General features: G+C 38.5%; 1 protein-coding gene across 1 annotated transcript in view; it reads left to right on the plus strand.

Moving 5' to 3' along the window:
• Window positions 1-14,108, plus strand: part of ACAD11 (acyl-CoA dehydrogenase family member 11) — a 115,360-nt gene that overhangs the window by 9,745 nt on the left and 91,507 nt on the right. Inside the window, exons 2-3 of the mRNA XM_004003336.6 lie at window positions 7,969-8,068; window positions 10,221-10,346. Coding sequence (XP_004003385.1) covers window positions 7,969-8,068; window positions 10,221-10,346 — 226 coding nt within the window. The remainder of the gene's footprint in view (window positions 1-7,968; window positions 8,069-10,220; window positions 10,347-14,108) is intronic.

The raw sequence follows: 14,108 nt of genomic DNA on the forward strand, positions 1-14,108 counted from the left end.
AGGGTGGCAGAGTCTCTATGACATGAAATTCAAAGCTGGGGAAGAGGTGTTTAGACAGGATGGAGGGCAGAGAGACTGGAACTGGAAATGAGTATCAAGAAGGACACAGACTCAATTTCCAGGTCACTGGATGAGTGATGTGAGGCAAAATCTACCACATAAGAGACAAGGGAAACAGGATCCTTGTGGAACATTCAGGTTTTAGTTAGAGCAAGAAGGCGAAGGGTCCTTGCGGAGAAGAGATTGGCACTGTATGTGATTGTGGTGCTGAAAGACAGTGAGTTTCAGGGTGCATGATGTAAAGGTGTTGGGAGTTGGGGGCATGAGGGTCGGGGTGAGAGAAGACTAAGGACTATATAGAGCCTTATGGGAATTAGAATGCAGTGGATAAATGGTGACATGAGCATGTAGGTCTTTTGTTTGATAACATAAACAGAGATAAAGAGCATTATGAGACCAGTCCTGGTGGTTTTAAGACAGCAGTGCTATGAGTGATGGGAAGTAGGAAGAGATAGGTGTTTGGGAATGGGGATAGGCAGTCTTATTCTAAGTACTCCAAGTTAACTTTTTTTTTCCCCCACAACTGATGCCAATATAAAAAAGAGCTTTGTGTTTTGACATGAATAGCTCTTTCCACTTATTTATTATGTGGATAAAGTGAACCTGTATTATTCTCTTTCTCTGTGTGTATTTAAGTATACAGATGTCTATTTGTTGGTTTTGTTCATTCGCTAAGTCATGTCTGACTCTGTGACCCCATGAACTGCAGCACTTCAGGCTTTCCTGTCCTTCACTATAGCCCTGAGTTTACTCAAATTCCTGTCCACTGAGTCGATGATGCCATCCAACCATCTCATCCTCTGTCACCCCTTCTCCTCTTGCCTTCAATCTTTCCCAGCATCAGGGTCTTTTCCAATGAGTCAGCTCTTCGTATCAGGTGGCCAAAGTATTGGAGCTTCAGCTTCACCACCGGTCCTTCCAATGAATATTCAGGGTTGATTTCCTTTAAGATTGACTGGTTTGATCTACTTGCTGTCCAAGGGACTGTCAAGAGTCTTCTCCCTCATCACAGTTTGAACACACAAAAAAAGTTCTTCAACACTCAACCTTCTTTATAGTCCAGCTCTTACAACCATACATGTAAGAGCTGTATGGAAAAACCATAGCTTTGGCTATATGGACCTTTGTTGGCAAAGTGATGTCTCTGCTTTTTAATACACTGTCTGGGTTTGTCACAGCTATTCTTTGAAGGAGCAAGCGTCTTTTAATTTTGTGGCTGCCGTCACCATCTGCATTGCTTTTGGAGCCCAAGAAAATGAAATCTGACCCTGTTTCCATTGTTTCCATATCTATTTGCCAAGAAGTGATAGGATTGGATACCATGATCTTCCTTTTTGAATGTGTCACTCAGTTGTGTCCGACTCTTTGTGACCCCGTGGACTGCAGCCCACCAGGCTCCTCAGTCCATGGGATTCTCCAGGCAAGACTACTGGAGTGGGTTGAATGTTTAATTTAAGCCAACTTTTTCACTCCTCTTTCACCTTCATCAAGAGGCTCTTTAGGCTCCTCTCTGCCTTCTGCCATTAGAGTGGTATCATCTGCTTATATGAGGTTGTACGTATTTTTCCCAGAAAGTTTGATTCCAGTTTGAGCCTCATCCAGCCTGGCATTTCACATGATGTACCCTGCACATAAGTTAAATAAGCAGAGTGGCAATATACAGCCTTGATATACTCCTTTCCCAATATCAAACCAGTTCATTGTTCCACATCCATTTCTAACTGTTGCTTCTTCTCCTGCATACAGGTTTCTCAGGAGACAGGTAATGTGGTTTGGTATTCTTTAAGAAATTTCCACAGTTTGTTGTGATCCACACAGTCAAAAGCTTTAGTGTAGTCAATGAGGCAGAAGTAGATGTTTTTTTAGAATTTATTTGCTTTTTCTATGATCCAGCGTATGTTGGCAACTTGATCCCTGGCTCCTCTGCCTTTTCTAAATCCAGTTTGTACATATGGAAGTTTTCAGTTCACGTACTGTTGAAACCTAACTAGAAGGATTTTGAGCATATTCTTGCTAATGTGAAATGAGTGCAATTATATGATAATTTGAACATTCTTTGGCATTGCCTTTCTTTGGGATCGGAATGAAACTTGACCTTTTCCAGTCCTGTGGCCACTGCTGAGTTTTCCAAGTTTGCTGGCATATTGAGTGCAGCACTTTAGCAGCAGCATCTTTTAGGATTAGAAATAGGTCAGCTGAAATTCCATCACCTCCACTAGCTTTGTTTGTAGTAATGCTTCCCACTGCCCACTTGACTTCACACTCCAGGGTGTCTGGCTCTAGGTGAATGACCGCACCATCATGGTTATCTGGGTCATTAAGAACTTTTTTTATACAGTTCTGTGTATCCTTGCCACATTTTCTTAATCTCTTCTGTTTTTGTTAGGTCCTTGCCATTTTTGTCCTTTATTGTGCCCATCTTTGTATGAAATGTTCCCTTGGATATCTCCAGTTTTCTTAAAAAGATCTCTAGTCTTACCCAGTTTATTGTTTTCCCCTATTTCTTTGCATTGTTCACTTAAGAATACTTTCTTATCTCTCCTTGCTATTCTCTGGAACTCTGCATTCAGTTGGGTATGTCTTTCCCTTTCTCCTTTGCCTTTCGCTTCTCTTCTTTTCTCAGGTATTTGTAAGGCCTCCTCAGACAATCACTTTGCATTTCTTCTTCTTGGGGATGATTTTGGTCACCACCTCCTGTACAATGTTATGAACCTCCATCTATAGTTCTTTAGGCACTCTGTCTACCAGATCTAGGCCCTTGCATCTATTTATCACCTCCACTATATAATCATAAGGCATTTGATTTAGGTCATACCTGAATGGCCTAGTGGTTTTCCCTACTTTCTTCAGTAAGTCTGAATTTTACCACAAGGGGTTCCAGATCTGAGCCACAGTCAGCTCAAGGTCTTCTTTTTGCTGACTGGGTAGAACTTCTCCATTTTGGCTGCAAAGAATTTAGTCAATCTGATTTTGATATTGACCATCTGGTGATATTCATTTGTAGAGTCATCTCTTGTGTTGGTGGAAGAGGGTATCTGCTATGACCAGTGCATTCTCTTGGCAAAATTCTGTTAGCCTTTGCCCTTCTTCATGTTGTACTCCAAGGCCAAACTTGCCTGGTACTCCAGGTATCTCTTGACTTGCTACTTTTGCACTCCATTCCCCTATGATGAAAAGGACAAATGTCTGTGATTTTAATATGTTAAATAGTTATAATTTAATTAATATAGTAATTGTAAATAGTATATTAAGAAGCTTAAATAATGATTTTTTAAACTGTCAGTAAACCGGCTTCCTACAAATCAGAGTCCTTCAAACTTCATGACTCTGCGGAATGTGCTGTATTGTGTTTTGTTCAAGTTGGTTGATTTTTGCAGTCATGGATCCAGAAAAGGCACCTCTGAAGATTAGCCACCACTTCCAGGGAATGCCCAGCAAAGCACCTATCATGATGCCTGTTCTCTGATACACTATGGTGGAGTTTTGGATCCTCTCCAGCTTTTTCTGCTGATGTTAAATTCTTCCTTGTTAATAATCTGATTCTTGGCCAGCCGTTTGTTGCTTCCATTGCAGTTGTCAAGAATCTTCTGACTTCCTTTGATTCTGCCTTGACATCTCTTCTACCATGGCTCTGAATCCTAGTTTGGGGCAAGATTTTTGGGGATATTTTGCCTCTTCTTATCTCCAGCTTTGTATTTTTAAGTCTTTTGAACTATATACTCAATATTTTCTATGCTTAAACACCATGATATTTGTCTTTTAGTCTTCTCTTCTCTTGATCTCTAATCCACAGCAAATACATTTGAAGAACTATTGGCATCAGTATCAAAAGTTACTATTTCAAAGAACGCCATAGCAGTGCCTGTGAGTTCAGTTGCCAAGCTGGTTGTTATCCTGCATCATTGCTCACTCAATTCCATATACCTCAGTGAGTATACCAACCTGATTTTAAGAGTAGATATGAAGGTCTAAGTCCACTTGGTATTAACTGCTTGCTATGGTGCAGTTGGTCAGAATAGTCATGACTCCACAAGTAGTTTCAAAATTAAAGAAAAAGGAGTGATATCAAAGAACAGTAAATTCTGAATAACTTCAAATTTATCTCCAGACAAGGGACAAGATGGCTATCTTCAGTTCAGTTCAGTCGCTCAGTCGTGTCTGACTCTTTGCGACCCCATGGACCGCAGTACGCCAGGCCTCCCTGTCCATCACCACTCCTGGAGTTTACTCAAACTCATCTCCATTGAGTCAGTGGTGCCATTCAACCATCTCATCGTCTGTCGTCCCCTTCTCCTCCTGCCTTCAATCTTTCCCAGCATCAGAGTCTTTTCAAATGAGGCAGCTCTTCACATCAGGTAGCCAAAGTATTGGAGTTTCAGCTTCAACATCAGTCCTTCCAAAGAACACTCAGGACTGATTTCCTTTAGGCTGCCTACATAGCTGCAAACATATGTGACCTTTATCAGGACTGATGCTTTTTAAAAATTTCTTGCTATTGAAAAAAATCTTATATCTCCAAGCTTGGAAGCTTGGAGATGCAAATAGAGCCACCTGGCTCTAGTAGCCAACTAGTAGGATTACATCATGGATCTGAGGCTAGCATGTTGTGAGAAAAGTGTTAAAAAAAAAACCACAAAACTTTTCTCCTGTCCTACAGACTTCCTTCATAGCTCAGTCGGTAAAGCATCTGTCTCCAATGCAGGAGACCTGGGTTCAATTCCTGGGTCAGGAAGATCCCCTGGAGAAGGAAATGGCAACCCACTCCAATATTCTTGCTTGGAGAAACCCATGGACAAAGGAGCCTGGCGGGCTACAGTCCATGGGGTCACAAGAGGCGGACACGACTTAGTGACTAAACCAACCAACCATAAACAAATTAACTTTCTAACTCTGTTACTCTGGAAACTTGGTAAGGTGGAGTGTCAGCTGTGTTTCCAAGCAAGAGCACTTATGTTGAAAGTAACATCTATTTGATAAACTGCATCTGAACTGGAAGGCCTGTAAATGTATCTGGTCAGATATTTTATGTTTAACTAAAGTATCTGGTCAGATATTTTAGGCTTAACTTGGGGCTTTTCTACCTTTAGTCTGTTCTTAAAATTGGTCATGTCTCTTGTTAGAGGACTGCTCCTGGAGATGATGGAGTCATCATGGTGTGGAGCATGAGGCTTCTAAGCCAGGGTGGCACTCACACTCATCCACTGTGGTCTCATTCCTTCAAACCTGAGCCATCACCATAGGGACACAGGAGTTATAAGGTAGATCCTAGACTGCTGCATGGACCTACTGTAAGGACCTTACTAAAGAAACTCATCTGATGCTACCCCGCTGGCATACTGTATCTCCTGTCTTCCTGTGCTTCTAAGTAAAACCAGTGCTAAGATTCTTTGAGATTTCTTGTCTAGTCAAATGAGTCTACCAAATGAGTGTTCCTAACTGAACACTTAAATGCAAAGATTCCATCTTTGTAATTAAGGTTCAACAAATCAAAAGTGTCACATGTTTGATTATAAATCAAGCCATTTCTTTTAGTATTAAATGTCTTGTTCAAGTCCTAACAGTCTTGTTCAAGTCCTAACAGTCTTGTTCAAGTCCTCAAATAGTTATGACCTTTGACTCATTGATGATTCTTATCATATTGATACCATCAGTGGATTCTATACTATATGGAGGCCTGATGGTTAGAGTGGTAAAATGTAGTCAGTAATTTGTTCACAGTACACAGTGTTGGTGATGGTCTTCCCCTGCTGGGATTCTGCTTTTTTAATCTTTTTTGTCTTTGTTAGAACCATGGATGGTGGATACTTGCTCAAAGGAGATGCTTTTAGTTTGGTGGGGTTTTGTTTGTTTGTGTGTTTGTCTTTTTAGATAAAATTCATGCTATGTTAAACTTGAAATTTTAACTATTTTAAGTGTATAATATAGTGGTTTTTATTAATTCACAATATTCTGCAGTCATCACCACTATCTAATTCCAGGAAATTTCCATCACCCTATGAAACCCTTATCTCACAATTTCCCCTTCTGCTCATCCCCTGGAAACCAATAATCTACTTTCTATCACTATGGATTTACATATTCTGAACATTTCATAGAAATGGAACCATATAATATGTGACCTTTGGTGACTGGTTTTTTTTTTTTTCACTTAGCATAAGGTTTTCAGAGCCAATCCATGTTTTAGCATGTATCCAAACTCCAGTCCTTTTATGGCTGAGTAATATTCCATTATATGAATATATCATATTTTGTTTATCCATTCATCTGTTGATGAACATTTGGATTGTTTCTACTTTTTGGTTGTTGAAAATAGAGCTGCTATGAATATTCATGTACAGTTTTTTGTTTGAATGTGTTTTCAGTTCTCTTGGATATATATGTTAGAGTGAAATTGCTGGGTCATACGGTAACTATATATTTAATAAAAAGCTTTTAGTTTTCCTTTTATATTTCACCTTGGTCATTTACCATCACAAAACACCAGTGCTTCATAAATGACTGCGTTATCAGAAATGCATCAAAGCAGACATTTGGCATTAAAAAATGTCTTTGTAAGGTTCATCGCAACTTGACTCTTTGGAGCATTACAGATAAATTGTCCCGTGTCAAGATAGACAACACAGGGGCTTCCCTGGTGGCTCAGTGGTAAAGAATCCACCTGCCAATGCAGGAGACATGCGTTTGATCCCTAATCTAGGAAGATCCGCATGTCACAGAGTAACTAAGCCCATGAGCCACAACTACTGAGCCTGGTCTCTAGAGCCTGGGAACCGCAACTACCGATTGCCCTGCAACTACTGAAGACTGTGGGCCTAGAGCCTGCACTCTGCAACCGGAGAAGCCACCTCAACAAGAAGCACATGCACCACAACTAGAGGATAGCCCCGGCTCTCCACAGCTAGAGACAAGCTCCCACAGTAATGAAAACCCAGCACAGCCAAAAATAAACAAATGAATTCATATTTTAAAAAGATTGACAATACAGCTTGATGTTGTCCCATTTGCTGACACTGTGGGAATGATTTTCACTTTCCTGTGCTTAAAGGTGCTCACCCAGGATTAGATGGTGCTTTTTAGTATGACTGCTGGAGAGGATGGGTTTTGCTTATCTGAGTAAGATGTAGAAACTGCAGGTGCTGCTGCATTCAATCTGCTTTTGTTCTTTGCAGATGGAGGCTGGAAGCCTAGGGTAAAACTTCAGAGAAAAATGTTTTTTTAACTTTCTCTTATTACCTATTACCTCAGGGATTAATTCTTCTGCTTTTTTAGTTCAAAGCCTCTCTTTCATGCTATTGAATTCTTTAAAAGTTGGGTAAATGAAGGTATAGATTAAATAATTTTGGCAGCTGGAGTGTATTTTCTTAGCCCGTGTGAGAATTTCTGTCCACAGAGCAGGGAAAGTCAGTGCCCTGGTGTCTGTGAGTTACCTGGGGCACTATTGCACTTCCTGGCCCAAATATCCACTCTAGGACCTTGCTTATCAGAATTCCCATTTCAGAGAGCTGTACTCACAGTTCTCTCTCCAATCGAAGATGAGGGAACAGTTGTTTCAGCATCTTTTAATTAATTTGCTGACAGATCCCCTACAATCTCTTCTCCCAGCCTTTCTTTACTTAGATCTAGACATTTTTCTAGGGATACTTCTGATAAAACTCATGATTTGCAGGCGGGAAGTAAGATCTTCTCTTTTACCTGTGTGGATTATAGATTTTTCAGCTGCTACTGTGTTACCGTCTGCTATATATAATCCAAAAATGAATGTTCTCAGCCGCTGGTAGCACCCCTCTTGGCTTTCTAGCATTGAAGTGGATTTATTTTCATTTTGTGTTTTCTTCTGAAATTTCAGCAGAATGTGGGAGAAAAGAAAAATATATCTTTGTTATTGGCCTTTTCTCTGTTCTTATCTAGATCAGGACAGTCCAATCCAACCTTTTATCTCCAGAAAGGCTTTCAAGCATATGTACTCAGAAAAAAACCACCTGGTTTACTTCTTCCTAAAGCACATAAGGTATGATATACAAATGCAATGTTAAATTCCTTGTTGACTAATAAATGCATTTTATACTCACAAAACAATTTAAATTGCTTTTAAAAGTACTCTCACAATTGTTAAATATGGAGAATGCATTTTATTTCTTAGATGAAAATTTCACTTGAATTGTATTCCCACCCCCTTTTTGTTTTTATCACTGATTTGAGTTTGAAATCTAAGGCTGTGTTTAAGCTGGTAATCTTGAGCACTATCCAGTCCTCTTGTGGATTTGATTCCTTTGTATACAGTTAGCTAGAAATACAGTTAGCTAGAAATACAGTCACCTGATGAATGTTTTCAGAGCTGCTCATTTACTTTGATTAAATTATGTTTTAAAAGGTACATTATTATATCTTATAACAATATCTATTCACTGAATACTTTAATATATTTGATGTAATAATCCTCTGATCTTTTGGTGATAAAAATAAATATTTGAATAATCATAATTTGCTGTAGGACAGGGAGGCCTGGCGTGCTGTGATTCATGGGGTTGCAAAGAGTCAGACACGACTGAGTGACTGAACTGAACTGAATATGCTATAAATATTAGACAGTGAGACTTATAAAAGATTTTTGTTAAAAACTAATTCTTTTCAGAAAACATATTATCTATGGATTTTTAGAGAAAAGAACATTAAAATCATGATGCATATTTTGGATATTATTATAATCATGTATAACAGATTATACATGCTTCCCAACCCAAACTGACTGGAGATGGGCCACTGAAAGGTGGGTTTAATATCACAGTAATAGAAAATGCAGATTCTGACTATGATATTCCCAGAAAATGAAGTGACCTGCATGCTTAAGATCGAAAAAGTTCAGGAACTTTTCTTAAGCCTCAACAAGGCATGGATGAAAGAGAATCCCCACCTGCAGGGAGAGATTTATGCCCCAGTAAACAGCTGGATTTGTCTCTCTTCTTGATAATACCCTGGATATCTAGAAGACATCAGAACATAACATAATGCTTTCAGCCCAAAGATCTAAAGTACTTTTGTTTCAACTCCTTTCATTTTTCCCATATCTGCATTGGAAAAAAGCAGTGTTCCCACATGACATCTACTTTATGAGCAGCCTCCACCGCCCCATGCCACCCCTATTTCACAGCACCAGAAAGCTTCTTTCTATAGCTATTGACATCTCTGACTGCTCTCACCTTGGTTATGGGTTTAGTCATTTCCCTGCTCTAGTTATTGCAGCAGTGGCCGGTTTATCCCTCTGGTCAAAGTGAACTGCATGGTTTCTTCTCCTTAGAAGTGATCAGCCTGAGTGTGGGGAAGGGGACTTTGCAGGCAGATTAGTTGGCATCAGTGTTCTGCTATAAGCTGTGTCCCTGGATTCTGAGTGATAAATGTGTACATCTTTCCTGGTTGAAGAAGGCCTTTTCTTCACCTATCTTAGCTGAGCTTCTGTGTCAGTACCAAGTTGCTTCTCATTGTCTTCTTACCCAGTAGTTATCTTGAGTTCCATGGCAGCCCTGGGTACCAGGAAGAATCCCCACACCACTGCCTTGAAAACAAGTACCTCCATTGATCTCCAGACAGAGCGGGTACATTTCCTTTCTACCAGCACCCACAGGCTTCCACCAGTACCCTGTAGTTGACTATGCCCAGAACGTTGAAATAGAGACTTGCCTGAGCCCCATGGTAGACCGGAGAGGGATTGGTGGTGGGGAGCAAGAGCAAGAGTGAGTCAGCAAGCAGGGACTGATAAGAAAAAAATGTTGTTTTTGTTTGTTTTTTTTTTTTGTAATGATATCTGCAAAAGTTTATGGTCAGAAACTGTCACCTTCATATTATCAGTCAGATTAAGCCCCACACATAAGCCTGTCCTTTTAGCCTAATTAGCAATTATTGTTGTTGTTTAGCAATTATTGTTGTTTTTATTTTAGTTGCTAAGTTCTGTCTGACTCTTTTGCAAGTACCAGCCTAATTTATAATTGTAATAATCGCACTAAGACTACTTTTATGGACAATACTAAGGAAATTATTATCCTCTGGGTTATATTGTTTGTCACATTTGTTGATACTGTTTTAAAATTAATTTCTAGCCTTAATGTCAGCTCACAAGTAATTATTAAATTTCTGTATTTCTGATTTTTAATTATCATCTTATTTAGATTGATAGAGAATTTAAAGTCCAGAAAGCCTTGTTTTCAGTTGGATTCCCCGTTCCCAAACCTTTATTGTACTGCAGTGATCCATCTGTCATCGGAACAGAATTTTATTTGATGGAACATGTACAGGTAAATTAACACTTAATTGTGCTTTGTTGCTTTTATTTTTAGTTGTGAAATTACATGTTAATAAATGGTAGTTTATCAGTCAGCATTTTAGGTAGTTTGCTTTGCAAGGGCTTAAACTTTTTTTCTTTTTATTAAAGCAACAGAAATGTATCCTCTCATTTCCAGAGGCTAGACGTTTGAAACCAAGGTATCAGCAGGGTTGGTTCTTTATGGAAGTTTTTATTTTTGTTTTGCTTTTTAAATTATTTTTTATTGAGATACAGTTAATGTACAATATTATATGTTACAGATGTATTACATAGTGATTCACAATTTTTAAAGGTCATACTCCATTTAGAGTTATTTTATTTTATTTTTGGCTCTAGTCTATGTTTTATTTTTTATTATTTTATTTATTTATTTTTTATTCTCTTTTTTTGTTAACTTTGCAATACTGTATTGGTTTTGCCATACATCAACATGAATCTGCCACGGGTGTACATAAGTTCCCACTCCTGAACCCCCCTCCTACCTCCCTCGCCATACCATCCCTCTGTGTTATCCCAGTGCACCAGCCCCAAGCATCCTGTATCCTGCATTGAACCTAGACTGGTGATTCGTTTCTTATATGATATTATACATGTTTCAATGCCATTCTCCCAAATCATCCCTCCTTCTCCCTCTCCCACAGAGTCAAAAAGTCTGTTGTGTACATCTGTGTCTCTTTTGCTGTCTCGCATACAGGGTTATCGTTACTATCTTTCTAAATTCCATATATATGTATTAGTATACTGTGTTGGTGTTTTTCTTTCTTGCTTACTTCACTCTGTGTAATCAGCTCCAGTTTCATCCACCTCAATAGTACTGATTCAAATGTATTCTTTTTGATGGCTGAGTAATACTCTATTGTGTATATGTACCACAGCTTTCTTATCCATTCATCTGCTGATGGACATCTAGGTTGCTTCCATGTCCTGGCTATTATAAACAGTGCTGCGATGAACATTGGGGTACATGTGTCTCTTTCAATTCTGGTTTCCTCGGTGTGTACGCCCAGCAGTGGGATTGCTGGGTCATAAGGCAGTTCTGTTTCCAGTTTTATAAGGACTCTCCACACTGTTCTCCATAGTGGCTGAACTAGTTTGCATTCCCACCAATAGTGTAAGAGGGTTCCCTTTTCTCCACACCCTCTCCAGCATTTATTGCTTGTAGACTTTTGGATCTCAGCCATTCTGACTGGTGTGAAATGGTACCTCATTGTGGTTTTGATTTGCATTTCTCTGATAATGAGTGATGTTGAGCATCTTTTCATGTGTTTGTTAGCCATCTGTATGTCTTCTTTGGAGAAATGTCTATTTAGTTCTTTGGCCCATTTTTTGATTGGGTCGTTTATTTTTCTGGAATTGAGCTGCAGGAGTTGCTTGTATATTTTTGAGATTAGTTGTTTGTCAGTTGCTTCATTTGCTATTATTTTCTCCCATTCTGAAGGCTGTCTTTTCACCTTGCTTATAGTTTCCTTTGTTGTGCAGAAGCTTTTAAGTTTAATTAGGTCCCATTTGTGTATTTTTGCTTTTATTTCCAGAATTCTGGGAGGTGGGTCATAGAGGATCCTGCTGTGATTTATGTCAGAGAGTGTTTTGCCTATGTTCTCCTCTAGGAGTTTTATAGTTTCTGGTCTCACGTTTAGATCTTTAATGCATTTTGAGTTTATTTTTGTGTATGGTGTTAGAAAGTGTTCTAGTTTCATTCTTTTAAAAGTGTTGACCAGTTTTCCCAGCACCACTTGTTAAAGAGACTCTTTAATCCATTGTATATTCTTGCCTCCTTTGTCGAAGATAAGGTGTCCATAGGTATGTGGATTTACCTCTGGGCTTTCTATTTTGTTCCATTGATCTATATTTCTGTCTTTGTGCCAGTACCATACTGTCTTGATGACTGTGGCTTTGTAGTAGAGCCTGAAGTCAGGCAGGTTGATTCCTCCAGTTCCATTCTTCTTTCTCCAGATTGCTTTGGCTATTTGAGGTTTTTTGTATTTCCATACAAATCTTGAAATTATTTGTTCTAGCTCTGTGAAAATACCGCTGGTAGCTTGATAGGGATTACATTGAATCTGTAGATTGCTTTAGGTAGTGTACTCATTTTCACTACATTCATTCTTCCAATCCATGAACATGGTATATTTCTCCATCTATTAGTGTCCTCTTTGATTTCTTTCATCAGTGTTTTACAGTTTTCTATATATAAGTCTTTAGTTTCTTTAGGTAGATATATTCCTAAGTATTTTATTCTTTTCTTAGCAATGGTGAATGGAATTGTTTCCTTCGTTTCTTTTTCTACTTTCTCATTATTAGTGTATAGGAATGCAAGGGATTTCTGTGTGTTGGTTTTATATCCTGCAACTTTACTATATTCATTGCTTAGCTCTAGTAATTTTCTGGTGGAGTCTTTAGGGTTTTCTATGTAGAGAATCATGTCATCTGCAAACAGTGAGAGTTTTACTTCTTCTTTTCCAATTTGGATTCCTTTTATTTCTTTTTCTGCTCTGATTGCTGTGGCCAAAACTTCCAGAACTATGTTGAATAGTAGCAGTGAAAGTGGGCACCCTTGTCTTGTTCCTGACTTTAGGGGAAATGCTTTCAATTTTTCACCATTGAGGATAATGTTTGCTGTGGGTTTGTCATATATAGCTTTTATTATGTTGAGGTATGTTCCTTCTATTCCTGCTTTCTGGAGAGTTTTTATCATAACTGGATGTTGAATTTTGTCAAAGGCCTTCTCTGCATCTATTGAGATAATCATATGGCTTTTATTTTTCTATTTGTTAATGTGGTGAATTACATTGATTGATTTGCGGATATTGAAGAATCCTTGCATCCCTGGGATAAAGCCCACTTGGTCATGGTGTATGATCTTTTTAATGTGTTGTTGGATTCTGATTGCTAGAATTTTGTTGAGGATTTTTGCATCTATGTTCATCAGTGATATTGGCCTGTAGTTTTCTCTTTTTTTGTGGCATCTTTGTCAGGTTTTGGTATTAGGGTGATGGTGGCCTCATAGAATGAGTTTGGAAGTTTACCTTCCTCTGCAATTTTCTGGAAGAGTTTGAGTAGGATAGGTGTTAGCTCTTCTCGAAATTTTGGTAGAATTCAGCTGTGAAGCCTTCTGGACCTGGGTTTTTGTTTGCTGCAGGATTTCTGATTACAGTTTCAATTTCCGTGCTTGTGATGGGTCTGTTAAGATTTTCTATTTCTTCCTGGTTCAGTTTTGGAAAGTTGTACTTTTCTAAGAATTTGTCCATTTCTTCCACTTTGTCCATTTTATTGGCATATAATTGCTGATAGCAATCTCTTATGATCCTTTGTATTTCTGTGTTGTCTATTGTGATCTCTCCATTTTCATTTCTAATTTTATTGATTTGATTTTTCTCCCTTTTTTTCTTGATGAGTCTGGCTAATGGTTTGTCAATTTTATTTATCCTTTCAAAGAACCAGCTTTTGGCTTTGTTTGTTTTTGCTATGGTCTCTTTTGTTTCTTTTGCATTTATTTCTGCCCTAATTTTTAAGATTTCTTTCCTTCTACTAACCCTGGGGTTATCCATTTCTTCCTTTTCTAGTTGCTTTGGGTGTAGAGTTAGGTTATTTATTTGACTTTATTCTTATTTCTTGAGGTATGCCTGTATTGCTATGAACTTTCCCCCTAGCACTGCTTTTATAGTGTCCCACAGGTTTGGGGTTGTTGTGTTTTCATTTTCATTCATTTCTATGCATATTTTAATTTTTTTTC

The sequence above is a fragment of the Ovis aries genome, chromosome 1 (assembly GCF_016772045.2).
Source record: "Ovis aries strain OAR_USU_Benz2616 breed Rambouillet chromosome 1, ARS-UI_Ramb_v3.0, whole genome shotgun sequence".
In the NCBI taxonomy this organism is placed as follows: Eukaryota; Metazoa; Chordata; class Mammalia; order Artiodactyla; family Bovidae; genus Ovis; species Ovis aries.